Source organism: Oryx dammah, unplaced genomic scaffold, assembly GCF_014754425.2.
Source record: "Oryx dammah isolate SB20612 unplaced genomic scaffold, SCBI_Odam_1.1 HiC_scaffold_34, whole genome shotgun sequence".
NCBI lineage: Eukaryota > Metazoa > Chordata > Mammalia > Artiodactyla > Bovidae > Oryx > Oryx dammah.
The window spans coordinates 94251-114706 of record NW_024070218.1 but is presented as its reverse complement, the minus strand read 5'-3'; the positions used below and the strand labels follow the sequence as shown (position 1 = coordinate 114706).

The 20456-nt window shown below is 40.2% G+C and overlaps 1 protein-coding gene across 1 annotated transcript; it reads right to left on the bottom strand.

The window, feature by feature from the left end:
- Window positions 1-304: 304 nt before the first annotated feature.
- LOC120859153 (ubiquitin-like modifier-activating enzyme 1) lies at window positions 305-18405 on the bottom strand. Its single transcript, XM_040235366.1, has 4 exons — window positions 18325-18405; window positions 10131-10224; window positions 9815-10011; window positions 305-364 (listed from the first exon to the last, which is right to left on the bottom strand). The coding sequence occupies exons 1-4, from the start codon at window positions 18403-18405 to the stop codon at window positions 305-307; spliced, it is 432 nt and encodes a 143-aa protein (XP_040091300.1).
- Window positions 18406-20456: the final 2051 nt, after the last annotated feature.

Sequence of the window (20456 nt, the reverse complement as noted above, 5' to 3'; positions counted from 1 at the left end):
TAGGAGTAAGCTTATATCTGCGGAAATTAAGTCCTGTCACCTAAGCAACCATTAATTTATTCATAAAGTAGACCAAGTAATTCCCTGGTCACCACTAACTGTGCTTCTACCACAGGGGTATGGTTTCAATCCTTGACTATGGAACTAAGTGTCCACACATCACTGGTGTGACTCTTGGTATATCCCCCAAACACTTAAAATAAAAAATACAGTAGCTCCTAAATGTTAAATGGTTACAGAGTACTTTAACTGACAGGCCAGAGGCAGGGTGAGCAGGCATTTTGCACCAAAGTACTCACATAAGTTATTGGTTGATATTTTCCCCTGGTTTCCTGAAAAGACGTTCAAACTCATCCCAAGCCCACTGCAGACAGAGCAGAAAATATTATGTGAGATATGGGAAGCAAAATTAAGTTTTCTGCAGGCATTAGAGAGGCCATCAGGAAAATATAGGAAACAGGATAGGCATATCTGCTATGGGAAAACAGAGGGATGAAGCTCTTCAATGGGGCTACTCAAACTTTTGAAGCCCCCACCATTTCATTTAAAAATCAATGATGTTAGGGGGCAGTCCTAAGATGGCAGAGGAATAGGAAGGGAAGACCACTTTCTCCCTCACAAATTCCTCAAAAGATCATTTCAACGCAGAGCAAACTCCACAAAACAACCTCTGAATGAAGGCAGAGGACATCAGGCAACCAGAGAAGCAGATCATTGTCTTCAAAAACAGGTAGGAAAAAATATAAAAGACGAGAAAAGAGACAAAGGAGGTGAGGAGGGAGCTCCGTCCCGGGAAGGGAAGCCCGTCCCGGGAAGGGAATTCTAAGAAGAGAGGTTTCCAAACACCAGGAAACACTCTACCTGCCGAGTCTGAGGCAAGCCTTGGAAACACAGAGGGCAACATAACAGGAAGGAAAAACAAATAAATAATTAAAACCAACAGATTACAAGCCCAACAGCAACTCCCCCAGTGGAAAAGCAGCGCAGACGCCTGCAACCGCCACTAGCAAGTGGGGGCAGGGCAGGGAAGCGCAGGAGGCGCGGGCTGCCAAGCTCGGTAAGAAGCGGGCAGAAATGCCCCATGCGTAACCAGAGCGATCGAACTTGGGCTAGCAAACCAGACTGGGGAATAGCTACCACGTGAAAAGCTGGAACATAAGACCCCGCCAGGACCGCGCACAGAACAAAGGACGGAATGGAAATAGCCGGCTGCAGACCATCCCCCACCGGGGACAGGCAGCCAGAGCTGTAAGGGCTGGAAAGGGGCAATCGCAGCCCCAGAGAGACTTTACCTAAAAAGCTGCAGGCAGGCTTCTTTGCTGAGACTTCAGGGGGTGCAGGACAGTCACCATCTGCCTCACAAGGAGCGCCAGCAGTACACCCAGAAAACTGAGCAGTAGAGACAGAGAAGGGGACAAGTCCCGGCGACCGCGCTCGTCAAGCTCCTGAGCTGCTCGGACCCGGGAGGGGCGCAGAGCGCAGATCCAAACAAGTCTGTGCCTCTGAGGGTTACCTGGGCGCCAAACCTGAGCGGCTTGGACCGGGGAGGTGCGCGAAGCTTGGGGCCGGCCTCGGATGGTTCCCGGCTGAGCTCCGTGGAGCCGGAGCAGTTTGTGGGTCGTGGGGGGAGACAGGTCCAGCAGGGTTGAGACACTGTGTGCCCACGTCAGTGCTACTTGTTTGCAGCATCTCCCCCTGCCCACAGTGCGACTGAACTAGTGAGCCCCCCAAAAAAAGTGTCCACCACCGCCCCCATGTATCAGGACGGAATTCAGACACTGAAGAGACCAGCAAACAGAAGTTAAACAGAGGGAACCGCCTTGGAAGTGACTCCAGGGCCAGAGATATCTTCACAATTTTTACAATAATTCCTTTTTTTTTTTTTTTTTTGCTTTCTTTTTTTTCTAACTTTTTTTTTTAACTGTTAAGTCTTCTATTTCTCTACTATTTACTTCTATAACTATTACTTTTCAAAAAAAAAAAGACTCTACGTTTTTAAGGCAAAAACCATATATAGTCTTCACGTGATTGTTGTTGGTATTTCTTTTTTGATCTTGTGGGTTTTTTTTTTTCTTATTTTTTTTCTTATTATTTTTTTCTTTTTCTTTTTTTTTCTTTTTTTCTTCTTTCTTCCTTCTGCTTCCTGTCTTTAATATTGTAATTTTGAAAATCTAACCTCTACTCTAGGTTTTTAATCTTTGCTTTTCGGTTTTTGTTGTCAATCTTGTACATTTCATAACCCAATCTTACCTGACAGCGAGATTACTGACTTGAACACTCTCTCCTCTTTTTGGACTCTCCTTTTTCACCACCAGGTGGCCTCTGTCTCTCTCCCACCACCCAATCTCTTCTATATCCAACTCTGTGATTCTCTGTGTTCTAGATGGTGGAGAACACCTAAGGAACTCATTACTGGCTGGACCTGTCTCTCCCCTTTTCATTCCTCTCTCTTACCCTCCTGGCCACCTCTGTCTACTTCCTCTCTCTCCTCTTCCCTATATAACTCCGTGAATACCTCTGAGAGGTCCAGAATATGGAGCACACATAAGGGAGTGACTATTGACTAACTTGCTCTCTCCTCTTTTGATCTCACCACATCTCATTCCAGTCACCTCTAACTACCCCCTCCCTATTCTCTTCTCCATGTAAACCAGTGAACCTCTCTGGGTGTCCCTCAAAGTGGAGAAACCTTTCATCTTTAACCTAGATGCTATATCATTGGTGCTGTATAGATGGAGAAGTCTAGAGACCACTATAAAAATAAAACCCGAAAACCAGAGTCAGGAGGCTTAAATCCAAAGCTTGAGAACATCAGAGAACCCCTGAATTCAGGGAACATGAAGCAATAGGAGCTCATCAAATGCCTCCATACCAACACGGAAACAAAGCTCCACCCAAGGGCCAACAAGTTCCAGAGCAAGACATATCACACAAATTCACCAGCAACACAGGAACACACCCCTGAGGTTCAATATACAGGCAGCTCAAAGTTACCCCAAAACTTTAGACGTCTCATAACCCATTACTGGTCACTCCACTGCACTCCAGAGAGAAGAAACCCAGCTCCACCCACCAGACCTCCAACACAAGCCTCCCTAACCAGGAAACCTTGACAAGCCACTGATACAACTCCACCCACAGTGAGGAAGCTCCACAATAAAGAGAACTACACAAATTACCAGAATATAAAATTGCCACCCAAAACGCAGCAATATAACCAAGATGAAGAGACAGAGGTATACTCAACAGGTAAAGGAACAGGAGAAATGCCCACCAAACTAGACAAAAGAGGAAGAGATAGGGAATCTACCTGAGAAAGAATTCCGAATATTGATAGTGAAAATGATCCAAAATCTTGAAATCAAAATGGAATCACAGATAAATACCCTAGAGACAAGGATTGAGAAGATGCAAGAAAGGTTCAACAAGGACCTAGAAGTACTAAAAAAGAGTCAATATACAATGAATAACACAATAAATGAGATCAGAAACACTCTGGAGGCACAGATAATAGAATAACGGAGGCAGAAGATAGGATTAGTGAAATAGAAGATAGAATGGTAGAAATAAATGAATCAGAGAGGAAAAAAGAAAAACGAATTAAAAGAAATGAGGACAATCTCAGAGACCTCCAGGACAATATGAAATGCTCCAACATTCGAATTATAGGAGTCACAGAAGAAGACAAAAAGAAAGACCATGAGAAAATCCTTGAGGAGATTAGTTGAAAACTTCCCTAAAATGGGGAAGGAAATAATCACCCAAGTCCAAGAAACCCAGAGAGTTCCAAATAGGATAATCCCAAGGCAAAACACCCCAAGACACATATTAATCAAATTAACAAAGATCAAACACAAAGAACAACTATTAAAAGCAGCAAGGGAAAAACAACAAATAACACACAAGGGGATTCCCATAAGGATAACAGCTGATCTCTCAATAGAAACTCTTCAGGCCAGGAGGGAATGGCAAGACATACTTAAAGTGATGAAAGAAAATAACCTACAGCCCAGATTACTATACCCAGCAAGAATCTCATTCAAATACAAAAGAGAAATCAAAAGCTTTACAGACAAGCAAACCTGAGAGAATTCAGCACCACCAAACCAGTTCTCCAACAAATTTTAAAGGATATTCTCTAGAAATGAAACACAAAATGGGAGTATAAACCCGAACCCAAAATAATAAAACAAATGCCAATGGGATCATACTTATCAATAATTACCTTTAACGTAAATGGATTGAATGCCCCAACCAAAAGGCAAAAACTGGTCGAATGGATACAAAAAGCAGAATCCTCTATATGCTGTTACAAGAGACCCACCTCAAAACAAGGGACACATACAGACTGAAAGTGAAGGGTTGGAAAAAGATATTCCATGCAAATAGAGACCAAAAGAAAGCAGGAGTGGCAATATTCATATCCGATAAAATAGACTTTAAAACAAAGGCTGTGAAAAGAGACAAAGAAGACCACTACATAATGATCAAAGGATCAATCCAAGAAGAAGATATAACAATTATAAATATATATGCACCCAATATAGGAGCACCACAATATGTAGGACAAATGCTATCAAGTATGAAAGGGGAAATTAACAACAACACAATAATAGTGGGAGACTTTAATACCCCACTCACACCTATGGACATATCAACTAAACAGAAAATTAACAAAGAAACACAAACTTTAAATGATACATTAGACCAGTTACACCTAACTGATATCTATAGGACATTTCACCCCAAAACAATGAATTTCACATTTTTCTCAAGTGCTCATGGAACCTTCCCCAGGATAGATCACATCCTGGGCCATAAATATAACCTTGATGAATTCAAAAAAATCGAAATCATTCCAAGCATCTTTTCTGACCATAATGCACTAAGATTAGATCTCAATTACAGGAGGAAAACTATTAAAAATTCCAACATATGGAGGCTGAACTACACGCTTCTGAATAACCAACAAATCACAGAAGAAATCAAAAAAGAAATCAAAATATGCATAGAAACTAATGAAAATGAAAACACAACAACTCAAAACCTGTGGGACACTATAAAAGCACTCCTAAGAGGAAAGTTCCTAGCAATACAGGCATACCTCAAGAAACAAGAAAAAAGTCAAATAAATAACCTAACTCTACACCTAAAGCAACTAGAAAAGGAAGAATTGGAGAACCCCAGAGTTAGCAGAAGGAAAGAAATCTTAAAAATTAGAGCAGAAATAAATGCAAAAGAAACAAAAGAGACCATAGCAAAAATCAACAAAGCCAAAAGCTGGTTCTTTGAAAGGATAAATAAAACTGACAGACCATTAGCCAGACTCATCAAGAAGCAAAGAGAGAAAAATCAAATCAATAAAATTAGAAATGAAAATGGAGAGATCACAACAGACAACACAGAAATAAAAAGGATCATTAGAGACTACTATCAGCAATTATATGACAATAAAATGGACAACCTGGAAGAAATGGACAAATTCTTAGAAAAATACAATTTTCCAAAACTGAACCAGGAAGAAATAGATAATCTTAACAGACCCATCACAAGCACGGAAATTGAAACTGTAATCAGAAATCATCCAGCAAACAAAAGCCCAGGTCCAGACGGCTTCACAGCTGAATTCTACCAGAAATTTTGAGAAGAGTTAACACCTATCCTACTCAAACTCTTCCAGAAAATTGCAGAGGAAGGGAAACTTCCAAACTCATTCTATGAGGCCACCATCACCCTAATACCAAAACCTGACAAAGATACTACAAAAAAAGAAAATACCGGCCAATATCACTGATGAAGATAGATGCAAAAATGCTCAACAAAATTCTAGCAATCAGAATCCAACAACACATTAAAAAGATCATACACCATGACCAAGTGGGCTTTATCCCAGGGATGCATGGATTCTTCAACATCCGCAAATCAATCAATGTAGCTCACCACATTAACAAATTGAAAAATAAAAGTCATATGATTATCTCAATAGATGCAGAGAAGGCCTTTGACAAAATTCAACATCCATTTATGATAAAAACTCTCCAGAAAGCAGGAATAGAAGGAACATGCCTCAACATAATAAAAGCTATATATGACAAACCCACAGCAAACATTATCCTCAATGGAGAAAAATTGAAAGCATTTCCCCTAAAGTCAGGAACAAGACAAGGGTGCCCACTTTCACCACTACTATTCAACATAGTTCTGGAAGTTTTAGCCACAGCAATCAGAGCAGAGAAAGAAATAAAAGGAATCCAAATTGGAAAAGAAGAAGTAAAACTCTCACTGTTTGCAGATGACATGATCCTCTACATAGAAAACCCTAAAGACTCCACCAGAAAATTACTAGAGGTAATTAATGAATATAGTAAAGTTGCAGGATATAAAATCAACACACAGAAATCCCTTGCATTCCTATACACTAATAATGAGAAAGTAGAAAAAGAAATTAAGGAAACAATTCCATTCACCATTGCAAGAAAAAGAATAAAATACTTAGGAATATATCTACCTAAAGAAACTAAAGACCTATATACAGAAAACTATAAAACACTGATGAAAGAAATCAAAGAGGACACTAATAGATGGAGAAATATACCATGCTCATGGATCGGAAGAATCAGTATAGTGAAAATGAGTATACTACGCAAAGCAATTTACAAATTCAATGCAAGACCTATCAAGCTTCCAGCGATATTTTTCACAGAACTAGAACAAATAATTTCAAATATGTATGGAAAGACAAAAAACCACGAATAGCCAAAGCAATCTTGAGAAGGAAGAATGGAACTGGAGGAATCAATTTGCCTGACTTCAGGCTCTACTACAAAGCCACAGTCATCAAGACAGTATGGTATTAGCACAAAGACAGAAATATATATCAATGGAACAAAATAGAAAGCCCAGAGATAAATCCACACACATATGGACACCTTATCTTTGACAAAGGAGGCAAGAATATACAGTGGAGTAAAGGCAATCTCTTTAACAAGTGGTGCTGGGAAAACTGGTCAACCACTTGTAAAAGAATGAAACTACATCACTTTCTAACACCGCACACAAAGAAAAACTCAAAATGGATTAAAGATCTAAATGTAAGACCAGAAACTATAAAACTCTTAGAGGAGAACATAGGCAAAACCCTCTCCGACATAAACCACAGCACGATCCTCTATGATCCACCTCCCAGAATTCTGGAAATAAAAGCAAAAATAAACAAATGGGACCTAATTAAAATTAAAAGCTTCTGCACAACAAAGGAAAGTATAAGCAAAGTGAAAAGACAGCCTTCCGAATGGGAGAAAATAATAGCAAATGAAGCAACTGACAAACAACTAATCTCAAAAATATACAAGCAACTCCTGCAGCTCAATTCCAGAAAAATAAACGACCCAATCAAAAAATGGGCCAAAGAACTAAATAGACATTTCTCCAAAGAAGACATACGGATGGCTAACAAACACATGAAAAGATGCTCAACATCACTCATTATTAGAGAAATGCAAATCAAAACCACAATGAGGTACCACTTCACACCAGTCAGAATGTCTGCGATCCAAAAATCTGCAAGCAATAAATGCTGGAGAGGGTGTGGAGAGAAGGGAACCCTCTTACACTGTTGGTGGGAATGCAAACTAGTACAGCCACTATGGAGAACAGTGTGGAGATTCCTTAAAAAATTGCAAATAGAAATGCCTTATGACCCAGCAATCCCACTGTTGGGCATACACACAGAGGAAACCAGAATTGAAAGAGACACATGTACCCCAATGTTCATCGCAGCACTGTATATAATAGCCAGGACATGGAAACAACCTAGATGTCCATCAGCAGATGAATGGATAAGAAAGCTGTGGTTCATACACACAATGGAGTAGTACTCAGCCATTAAAAAGATTACATTTGAATCAGTTCTATTGAGATGGATGAAACTAGAGCCGATTATACAGAGTGAAGCAAGCCAGAAAGAAAAACACCAATACAGTATACTAAGACATATATATGGAATTTAGAAAGATGGCAATGATGACCCTGTATGCAGGACAGCAAAAAAGACACAGATGTGTATAGTGGACTTTTGGACTCAGAGGGAGAGGGAGAGGGTGTGATGATTTGGGAGAATGGTATTGAAACATGTATAATATCATGTAAGAATCGAATTGCCAGTCTATGTCTGATGCAGGATATGGCACGCTTGGGGCTGATATGCGGGGATGATCCAGAGAGATGTTGTGGGGAGGGTGGTGGGAGGGGGGTTCATGTTTGGGAACGCATGTACACCTGTGGTGGATTCATGTCAATGTATGACAAAACCAATACAGAATTTTAAAGTAAAAATTAAAAAAAAAAATCAATGATGTTAGTCTGGGCAGAGATTATTGCCAAACTTAAGTTTGTGGAAACCATCTTCTGAGGTTGTACATGCTAACCTAGTTATGTCATGCTTTAATTATAGAAAAAAAGTTCACAAAGATAATAAAACATGAATGGTCTCTCCACAGTGATCTTCTGAGGACTGGGCAGAAAGTAATAATAGCACTTTTCCCCTTGAGAATTAAAGAGATAAATAAATACAGTCCCAGGCAAAGTGAGGTGAAATATCCCGTTGGTGGAGATCCAGATTCAAATGCCAGCTCTGCTACACTTTTGTGACCTTGAGGTACATCTTGTCTTTTGAATCCTCATTTCAAAATTCTAAGTCACCAATATCTACACCTCAAGGAATAAATTTCAAAGAATAAGCACACAGGTATGTATTTTAAACTTATTGTGAATGTCACAAGTATATACCAAATGTAAATGCTTTACAAATGTCCTGTGAGAGTTACAACTTTCATTTCCATTTTACAGATAAGTGATGTGAAGCATGAGGAGCTTAAGTCCAAGTGTTAAACAGGTATTTGTTTCAAAAGCCCTTTTGTTGGCCTTTCTGTATGTTAGTAGAAAGAAACTGAGTAATGGAACCATAATCTTGCAAAGGTTTTATATTTTGAGAGAAACAGTCACACACACCCACATCAACACATCTCCCTACCTCTCCCTCTGTATCTGACTATAAATATGTACACACACACACAAACATGGGAGGCATGGACAGGCAGAGATACAAACTGTGTACTGAATCCCTGATTCAAGTATAAACTCATCCTGAAAGAAAATTGACAGATTCGACTGTTTCTTCTTTTCTTACTATTCCCATACTTCCTAAACATACTCAAAAACTACATTAAGAATTATTTTCATAAAATGATGGTTATTTGGGGACAGAAACGAAGACAGGAATTAGTGGTAGGTTCTGAGTGCCAGCTAATGGGAGGCTTTTATGTTGTCAATCGAGATGAAAGATATGTGCTTCTGTATATATGTGCATTTTATAAACAGAATTATTCTGACAAGCTGCTAAATGTATTTTTGACAAAAATAGAAAGCTATACTCAAAACTATGTACTCAGTATTAGAGAGGGGTTTAAACAATGAGCAGAGCAGATATTAAGAAGAGGATTTTGTTAAGCAAGTAAACAATATCCTGTATATTAAGAAAAGCACCTTCAGTTGTTAGATATACACTTCTTATGTAAAATATTTTGCATAGTATACATAATGCTTCCCTGTATGTTTGCAAAATAAAATTCACAAGTTAAGAAAAAGCATTCCAAAAAGTTTAGGGTACTAAGTTTAAAGTGAATGAAGGAGATTTGAAGGAAGAGCACATTTTACATACACTGAGGCTTACATCACTGGAATAAAAAGAGCTTTACACTGTCCACTGTCCAGATGCCTATCTGTTCCACCTCTTTCTACCCCCATAGCTGATCACATGCAAAGTGTGCTCGATGGCATTCAGGAAGTGCTTTAGTCTGCAGATGGAAATGGACTTCTCAGGAGGGTCCTGGTTGAAGCTGTATGCCTCTGTCAGGAAGGGGATAATCACTTGTACATTACCTTTGGTTCCCAGGGTGCCTGACTCCAGAAGTGACTTGCAGTGGTAAACACAGTGCCTGTCCATGTACATGCCTGTGGAAAACAGTCAGCAGATGAAGGGGAGGTAAACATCACTACATGAGATGATGACACTGCCTTCTGAAAACACAAACATGGCTCTGGCTTTGTTCTCACCCATCCAGAACACTTACAGGCATCCACACTGTCAAGGACATTGGCCACAACATCCAAGTTTTGGAAGAAGTTATCATCATACACACGCTCTGTCTCAGGGTCCACACGGTTCTGATGGCTTATAACCCAGAGTGTGGATTCATTTGGCTCACAGCTGCTGCAGCTGTGTCAGACTTCCATTTCTTGGTGGGGACAGAGGAAACAGAACTAAACATTCATATAATCACCCAACTAATCTGTTAAGAGCTATTCTAAAAACTGATTAAGTAATGATGCTCAAGACCAACACTGTGACTTCAGAGGCTCTGTGGCACATGAAAATTGCCACACAGCTGAGGCCGAAAGAAATTGGGAACAGGGCTGAAAAAAAAAGAGAAAAAAACAGTGATACAAAGGAGACAATGGGTTGAGCACCTGTTTCTTCTATCAACCCAATATGAATTGTTAGTTTTTCTTACCAGCAGCCAGAATGCACATGGGGTGCACTCACTGTGAGCAAACCAAGATCCTCTGGTTTACAAAACAAAGATCCTCTGAAACCCTGTGTCAGCACAAGTTCCTTGTCTGTTCAAAACCCTGTGTCAGTTCCTATTTTCAACTTAGGATAAGATGAGATGGCCCCTATTACTTTTACAAGTTTCTGTATTCCCATGGTATCTCACTTTCACTGTCTCTTAATTACCAAAAGAATATTTCAACCTTGAGATTTTCTCCTGCTACTACATTTATGTGGTATAGTCTTTCCTGAGATTTCTTTCCCTTCACCTATCTCATCTTTAATTCTCTGTGGAAATGTCACCTCTCCAATGAGACATTTTTTAAACACATTGCAAACTACCCTATCATGGCACTATATTCTTTTTCTTGATTTTCATTCTTAGTCCAGAACATTATTTTTCACCCCATGTTCAAACTATACATTTTGCTCTTGGTATTTATCCACTATAGCAGTTAACAAAAGTTGAGCCCTTTCTTAAAAACTTTTTTTAAAAATTGTTTTATATTTTTTAATGTGATGCAAAGCCATCAATATTTCCTACATTAGACCTCTAAACAGAGAAAAGTTTAAATAATAGTGGTCTGTTTAAGACTGAGATACTCCCATTATATAACACAATCATTAAGAAAAATACCGCAACATGAAAACCTTCATATTAGACAGGAATCGAGTGTATTTACAGTTTTGCAATTTTCTCTGAAGCTATTTTAGAAGACAGATGAATTTTCACAACTACTGCAGTCAACGCATTATATATTTTGTTTAAAAGAATATAAAGGATACATTGTTCCACTCAATATGCCAGCAAATTTGGAAAACTCAGCAGTGGCCACAGGACTGGAAAAGGTCAGTTTTCATTCCAATCTCAAAGAAAGGCAATATCAAAGAATGCTCAAACTACTGCACAATTGCACTCATCTCACACGCTAGTAAAGTAATGCTCAAAATTCTCCAAGCCAGGCTTCAGCAATACATGAACCGTGAACTTCCTGATGTTCAAGCTGGTTTTAGAAAAGGCAGAGGAACCAGAGAACAAATTGCCAGCATCTGTTGGATCATGGAAAAAGCAAGAGAGTTCCACAAAACATCTATTTCTGCTTTATTGACTATTCCAAAGCCTTTGACTGTGTGGATCACAATAAACTGGAAAATTCTGAAAGAGATGGGAATATCAGACCACCTGACCTGCCTCTTGAGAAATCTGTAGGCAGGCCAGGAAGAAACAGTTAGAACTGGACATGGAACAACAGATTGGGTCCAAATAGGAAAAGGAGTACGTCAAGGCTGTATATCATCATCCTGCTTATTTAACTTATATGCAGAGTATATCATGAGAAACGCTGGACTGGAAGAAACACAAGCTGGAATCAAGATTGCTGGGAGAAATATCAATAACCTCAGATATGCAGATGACACCACCCTTATGGCAAAAAGTGAAGAGGAACTAAAAAGCCTCTTGATGAAATTAAAAGAGGAGAGTGAAAAATTTGGCTTTAAGCTCAACATTCAGAAAACGGAGATCATGGCATCCAGTCCCATCACTCCATGGGAAATAGATGAGGAAACAGTGGAAACAGTGTCAGACTTTACTTTTGGGGGCTCCAAAATCACTGCAGGTGGTGATTACAGTCATGAAATTAAAAGATGCTTACTCTTGGAAGAAAAGTTATGACCAACCTAGACAGCATATTCAAAAGTAGAGACATTACTTTGCAGACTAAGGTCTGTCTATTCAAGGCTATGGTTTTTCCAGTAGTCATATATGGATGTGAAAGTTGGACTGTGAAGAGAGCTGAGTGCTGAAGAATTGATGCTTTTGAACTGTGGTGTTGGAGAAAACTCTTGAGAGTCCCTTGGACTTCAAGGAGATCCAACCCATCCATTTTAAAGGAGATCAATTCGGGGATTTCTTTGGAGGGAATGATGCTAAAGCTGAAACTCCAGCAATTTGGCCACCTCATGTGAAGAGATGACTCATTGGAGAAGACTGATGCTGGGAGGGATTGGGGGAAAAGACTGTGATGCTGGGAGGGTTTGGGGACAGGAGGAGAAGGGGATGACAGAGTATGAGATAGCTGGATGGCATCACTGATTCAATGAACGTGAGTCTGAATGAACTCCGGGAGTTGGTGATGGACAGGGAGGCCTGGCGTGCTGCGATTCATGGGGCTGCAAAGAGTAGGACACGACTGAGCGACTGAACTGAACTGAACTGAACTGAATAGAAAAGGAAGAGAACAAAGGCTAAAAACAAAGTTAATAAAAATGGGGAAAAAAATAGGTGAACTGAACAAACAGAAGGGGAAGATATTCAGTTACTGAAAGGAGAATGATTAAGATGGCATTGCTATGAATTCATACTAAATAAAGAGGATTGTTAGGTACTTTGAACAAATATTTTTTAAAAAGTAAATTGCTATAAGAACAGACTAACTGAAGCAATTTAAAACATAAGGAAATGTAAATGGACTTAAACAAAGCAGATGTATTAGGAATTATATTTTCCATCAGTAGTGGCATAGAACCAGATGTTCTTATTTTGTACTGTACCCAATATTTTTATGAGCATGTAAATGGCAAATATGAGGACAGGTGTACTACATATATATTAGCCATCAGTTTGAGAGGGTAACAGGCAGGAAGGCCAGGGGTCTCCAAATGGAGGAAATAGCCTGCAAGTGTAAGACATTTTTATTTCTCTTAAGCGGCAGGAGGAAACAAAGTAGCAATATTTTTTCCTTCTCTATATAAATTTAAAAGGAGGTTTCTCTTAAAATTCTGTGTTGCCATGACACCTGGTTTCATCTGAAGTTAACCATTGCCTTTTTCTTACGGAAATGTTTATCTTAAGCTATGCTAATGTACTATGCATTTACCCCAAACTCTGTCTTCAAGTCGGTTCCGCCTTTTGGGCTCAGAACCTACTTGATAAACCAGTATGTTATACTCTGATCCTCTAATCTATGTAAATAACACTATTTGTATGGTGCTCTGCCCTTCTTCAAGATTCAAGTTAATCCTTTTATGTCCCAAGATGAACCATTTGGAGCCAAGATTATCCCAAAATACATCCTATGGGTGAGGGGCCTGGTGGCATTCCAAGTTTTGAGACATTCCTTTCTTTCATTAACAGACTGCTGATAACTATATAACATCTAGCTAAAGACTAGCAGGGGGGTACTCTTTCTGCCTCCTTCTGATGCCTATGTCAGAAGCTTTCTCTATCTCCTTTATACTTTAATAAAACTTTGTTACACAAAAGCTCTGAGCGATCAAGCCTCATCTCTGGTCCCAGATTGAATTCTCCTCCCGGGGCCAAGAATCCTGGCGTCATAATTCAATAACAACCTTTCAAGTTAATGTGTTATTTTGTGTGCTAAGTTCCTTCAGTAATATCCAACTGTATGTGACCACATGGAAGGTAGGCCACCAGGTTCCCTCATGTGTGGCATTCTCCTCCAATGCCAGTGGCAACCCGCTCATGTATCCTTACCTGCAGACAGGAAAAATCAACTAATTTAATTCATACAGACAGAGGTCTTAAAGAAATGGGTTGTCTGAAGTGACCAAACACGCTCAATATATATGTATTTATTTTAATAAAGATAAAATATATAGCTCTCCAATCATGAGAAGAAGCTAATGTCTTCTTCAGAAACTGACGGAAAATATCTAACCCCTAGGCAAGATGAAAGAGGACTCTATATGATTTTTGGACAGATATTTATTTGTAGATTTCACAAACAAAGAAGCTTTTGCTTGGAAAAGAACATTAATAGAGGACTGTCAGAGTATGTTTATGTAGCTTTCTTACCCTTGAATTACCTAACTCTGGGGACAAGGATCATTTCTATATTCTTGTCATAAGGATGGTAACATCATATGAATTCATTTCCTACATTCAGGGGGAGGTCGGGGCCTGTAATACTTTTATTTTTGTTTTTAATCATTTGATTTTATTGACCACTTCCCAGGATGGCTTTATTCAGAACAGTCAACAAGTTAGTAAGGTATGTCTTGAGAAGCCTGCCAGGAGCCCCTAGAGCTTCCACCTCTGCAACTTTCCCTGGCAATTTTGCAAACTAAAAGCTAATTTGGAGGTTATGGAGAGCAAAACTGGGTCAGTAGCTCAGTGTTAAGAGATCTGCAGAGAAAGACAAGAACATAGATTAGAATGAAGATGAAGGAACTGAAAAGAACAAATCAAGTAAAAGTACACCTTCTCAAACCCTACTGAAACCTTTCTCCATTCCTGGGGGTAGATTAGTCCAATAAAAGAGCGTTTCTTGACCTGACAAGTGTTTTCTTCACTTTCAATAATTTGTACATATTTTCTCGAAGCAGCAGTTTTAGTGAAATGATTCACAAGATTTTCTAGGTTGAGTATTTAGGATTCTCAGAGCAAGTCTGCTTTAGAGGATGACTGAAGCTAGGACGTTAACCTGTGGCTTAAGCTTTTTCAAAGTTTGCATAGGGTAAAATAACTTAACTCTTGTTCCACTAAAACAGAGAGAGATAAGATGGCCTTTCCAATTTACAGCCTCTAGAGAATGGGAATAAGATCCTGAAAACTGAAAAGAAATGAAGAGTTGTGATATACATTCAATTGTCTATGATTATCCCACTAAGATATTTATGGGGCAGAGATTAATGAGCAAAGGAGCCACGTTTTCTACTTTGACTGTAATTTAGGGTAGTAGAAGGACTCAGTTACCAAAGTCCCCATCGTCCTGACCATTCAGATGGACACTCTTGATATACATCATTGCCCCCTAAATTAAAAAGACCAGTGTGGTTGGAAAACAAAGATAGGATGGAACCTGTAACTTCCAGCATCTGGTGTATTCCCTGACATTTGCCATTGGTAATGCTAGCATCCCTATGTCTCCATTTTCCATAATCTCTTGTCATACTGTGAGAGCAGAATGGGTTGCAAAAGAGTTGGTGCAGAAGGCCTGAACTCTGGCATTGCCAACTTCAAATCTTGGTTCTGTAGCCAAGTGAGTCTAAATTTTTGCACTGACCACCCTTATGCAGTTTATATATAGCCTACTGCAGCCAATTTATAATGCTTTTCAAAAGTCTGATGTGCCAATTATGGGGTCAAAATGTAGATTCTAAGTGTATCACGGTCCTGGTGTGTCTCTAGGGATATAAATCATATCAAATTTGTTTTCACACTGAGGTGACAGTTTTTATTTGTGCAAGGGACAGTTCTTGAACTTCCACAGAGGTTATCCAAGATCAATGAACCCAGCAGAAAAAGAGCCAAAGGAAAATTTTCTTAGCCATTGGTGCCATAACTTCTTCATCCATCCCCCATACTTAGACCATCAAACGTTCACATCCATAGGAACAAAGAATACTCCAGATTCTTTAGCAGTGTCTAGATGCCAGCATGACCAGCAATCAGATCAATTATGTCAGGCAGAGGTAAACTGTCATAAGTTAACAGTTTGGATTGTGCTCTTTTGCATTGAAAAAGTCAAGGTTAATAAGAGTAACAATGGGTTGTACAAAGACTATTGGTATTTGAGGAGAGGAAGTATGAAGGACAGGTACAAGCTGACAGTAAGGGCGACTCTCTGAACGTTTTCTAACATCTCCCATCTCAACCAAGTAACAGTTGGTTTGTTTTTTGTGCATATTGAAGTTTAGATTTGGGAGTTACATGGCCTCATACATGTATTCTTAACAGAATGAGGGAGGCTATAAGCACTTCCTGATTAGTTTAGTTAAAAGGAAAAGGGCATCAACCCACTAGGTAAACAAGGAGCCTAGGGTGAAGGCTGCAGAGAGTATGGTGGCTTCGATAACTTGAAAAATTTTGAGGAGGACACATAACGTTTCTGAGAAAAGAAAATTAGAGCCACTCACTTGTATCCAACTCTTTGAAACTTCCTGGACTATACAGTCTGTGGAATCTCCTCACCAGAATACTGGAGTGGGTAACCTTGCCCTTGTCCAGTCGACCTTCTCAACCCAGGATTCAAACCCAGGCCTTCTGCATTTTAGGCAGATTCTTTACAAATTGAGTGGCAAGGAGAGCTAAAATTTCTAGGTTAAGGTCAAAAGGATGAGGAGGATTTGGCAAACAGTTTGTGGCTCTTTCAGTTAAGTTCAATCCCTCAGTCGTGTCTGACTCTTTTTGACCCCATGACCACAGCCTCCCTGTCCATTGCTAATGCCTGGAGTTCACTCAAAGCCATGTCCATTGAGTTGGTGATGCCACCCACCCATATTACCCTCCGTCATCCCGTTCTCCTCCTGCCCTCAATGTTTCTCAGCATCTGGGTCTTTTCCAATGAGTTGGTTCTTTGCATCAGGAGGTCCAATTATTGGAGCTTCAGCTTCAAAATCAGTCTTTCCATAGTACACCCAGGACTGATCTTCTTTAGGATGGACTGGTTGGATATCTCTGCAGTCCAAGGGACTCTCAAGAGTCTTCTTCAGTACCACAGTTCAAAAGTATCAATTATTTGGCACTCAGCTTTCTTTATACTCCAACACACACATCCATAAATGACCACTGGAAAAACCATAGCCTTGACAAGACTGACCTTTGTTGACAAAGTAATGTTTCTGCTTTTTAATATGCTGTCTAATTAGGTCATAACTTGCCTTCCAAGGAGTGTCTTTTAATTTCATGGTGGCAGTCACCATCTGTAATCATTTTGGAGCCCAGAAAATAATGTCAGCCACTTTTCCCACTGTTTTTCCCTCTATTTCCCCTGAAGTTTTTGAACTGGATTCCATGATCTTAGTTTTCTGAATGTTGAACTTTAAGTTAACTTTTTCACTATCTTCTTTCATTTTCATCAAGAGGCTGTTTATGTCTTCACTTTCTGCCCTAAGGGTGATGTCATCTTCAAATCTGAGTTTATTGCTCTTTCTCCCGGCAATCTTTATTCCTGCTTGTGTTTCCTCCAGCCCAGAATTTCTCATGATGTCCTCTGAATGGAAGTTAAATAAGCAGGGTGAAAAAATACAGCCTTGAGGTACTCCTTTTCCTATTTGGAAACAGTCCATTGTTCCATGTCTAGTTCTAACTGTTGTTTCCTGTCCTGCATACAGGTTTCTCAAGAGGTAGGTAGGTCAGGAGGTCTAGTATTCCCATCTCTTGAAGAATTTACCACAGTTTATTGTGCTCCACACAAAGGCTTTGGCATAGCCAATAAAGCAGAAATATTTTCCTGGAACTCTCGTGCCCACCAATAATGGGCAAACCTTGTGGTCCGAACTCTCCTTTCTTGGTCAGACGTTTTGGTCTTTGACCATTTCATAAATCCTTGGGTATTAGAAGTGTCAAACTAATCTGTTGGATCATAGACTTTCAAGGGACTTGTGATCTTTTACTGTGCACTGTTACATTGATCCCAAACTTTGATTGGTAGTCAGGAAGCATCTAGCCCTGCTAGGAATCCAAAGTTCAGAAGCTAGATGGAGCTCTAGCTCCAAGAGCATCTCTGAGGATAACGGTTATTCAGAACTACAATGGAACTACAATGGATATTTTTTCCTTTGGTAACCCTGGCTCTTAATGAACCAGAGGAGGGGCTTATACTGGTGTGGTGATGCTTGGAAGGAACATCTCAGTTTTATGTTCATGTCGGTATTATTGTGCTTGAATATACTCATGGTCATGCACAGGCACTGAGGTGAGGAATGTTTCCCCCATCAGTCTTAACTTGTGAGACATTCTGGAAGCTTACTCTGATCACACCCCGGGTGGCATCAGAGGCAAGCAAGGTTTTAATGGTGAGGAGCTGGATGTCAGTTAGGGATGGCATCATGTCTACCTCTGGTGCATCCCCACCCCGTCTTGCTGGTAGACCCAGGAGGAACAAGTACAGCACCTGCGTCAGTAAGGGACAGATTAAGTCCAACCAGAAGGGAAAAGCTTTGATGTAAAGTCTGTCTACACCATCATCTAGAGCAGAGAGGGACGCCTCTGGTAGAAAGATGGCGCTGGTCGCTTTTTTCCTCTATTACAGGTTGGAGCTAACAATTCCAGCCTCACTCCTTTGAACTTCATCCAGCTGAAATATAATACTTTCTTACAATTAGACCAGTTCTGTAGAAAACAAGGAAAATGGGTAGAAGTAACCCACTCCAGTGTTCTTGCCTGGAGAATCCTAGGGACGGGGGAGCCTGGTGGGCTCTCATTTCTGGCATCACACAGAGTCAGACATGACTGAACTGACTTAGCAGCAGCAGCAGCATTTGTGTTGCCCTTTTTCTCTCTGAGAAATATGCCAGGCTTGTGTTCTAAGGGTATAGATTTGGGTGTGGAACCTTCAGCTCCCTCCTGTCTTCCTACTTTGCTAGATGAGATGGAGGACAGGAGACAAAGAGATAAAGAAAAGCAGGTTTCTCCAATCTACCCCTGGCATCATATGTGCAGAGCAGCCAGAGAGACTGAGGAACAGCCACACAAGCTGTTTGCCTCTTCATGAAGGACCCACCTGGAGAAATAATCAATCTATGAGTATTAATAAGCTTTTATCTTATCAAGAAATACAAAGAATCAAGGAGGATCTGGGAGACTATTCAGAGGACCAAAAAAATATACTAAAGCTTTTAAAGGTGTTACTCTGCCTTATGACCTTACTTGGAAGGATATGATGTATATCTTGGGACAAATGCTGAGTCCAGACTTGACTCAAAAATTCTAGTTTTGGGGAAAGTGCTTGCTTATGGAGATGAATAGCTTGATAGTGGATCAGTATGGAAGAGGGAGGATGAGATAACCACCATCCCCACTGGGAATCAGGCATTCCCAATTACAGAACCAGACTGGGACTACAAAACAGCTAAGGAATATGGGATCAGAGTCATTTTGTCAGATGTATTCTTGAAGGACACAGGCTAAGCCTTTAAACTATGGCAAATTGGCAAACATATAGCAGGAGGTGAAGGAAGTTCCTGGTCAATTCCTAGATAGAATGAGAGAAGCTCTTTGCAGATTCATTGAAATTGATCCCAAAAATGAAGAGGGAAGAGTGATTTTAAAAGATAGATTTCTCACTCAGTTGGCTCCAGATATTTGCCATAAGCTATTAAAATGGGTGTATGGATCAAAACAGTTTTTAGATAATCTGTTACATCTGGCTCAGACAGTCTATTATGGTAATGAATATGAGGAAAAGAAAGAAAGGCAGAAAAAGACAAAGGAACAGGCAGAAGACCTCACAATTCCTATGAGAACCGTTCTTAAACAACCTGAGAAAAATGTACAGAGGGGCCCAGGTGAAAAGGGATGGGCTTGCTATTACTGTGAAAAGGAGGGGCACCTGAAGTGGGATTTCCTTCAGACATCTAAGCCACGCTGGCTCCATGTCTGGTGTGCAAAGGACCACACTGGAAGAGAGTCTGCCCCCAGAGGCATAGGTTTCAGGTGTCGGACCCTCAAGGCAATCAGAACTGAAGGTGCCCGCAGTTCCCCACAGAAGCTCCCGTCCTAATTACACCTAAGGAACCCTGGGTATTAATAACTGTGTGTGTGTGTGGTGGGGGGGGGGGCAATCTGTCAATTTCCTTTTAGACACTTGGAAAACTTACTCTGCTGGGGTCCAGCCCCAGTGGAACCAGGGAATTTGAAGGGTGGACGGAGTCGGTGATTGATTTAGAGAGAGATAGATAAGGAAAGAATGTTGTAGATAAGAAAATAGAGGAGAGAAGAAAAGAGGCTGATGTTCCTTGGTTTATACAGAAAATCAATAAAGTCTCAAGACAAGAGACTTGCACCGTCTACGTAAGGCCACAGATGCCCTCCTGGTCTCCCAAGGGAGTGAAGGCGCAGGGCGCCTTTCCGTTCAGGTCTTAGAAACCCAAGCAAATAAGT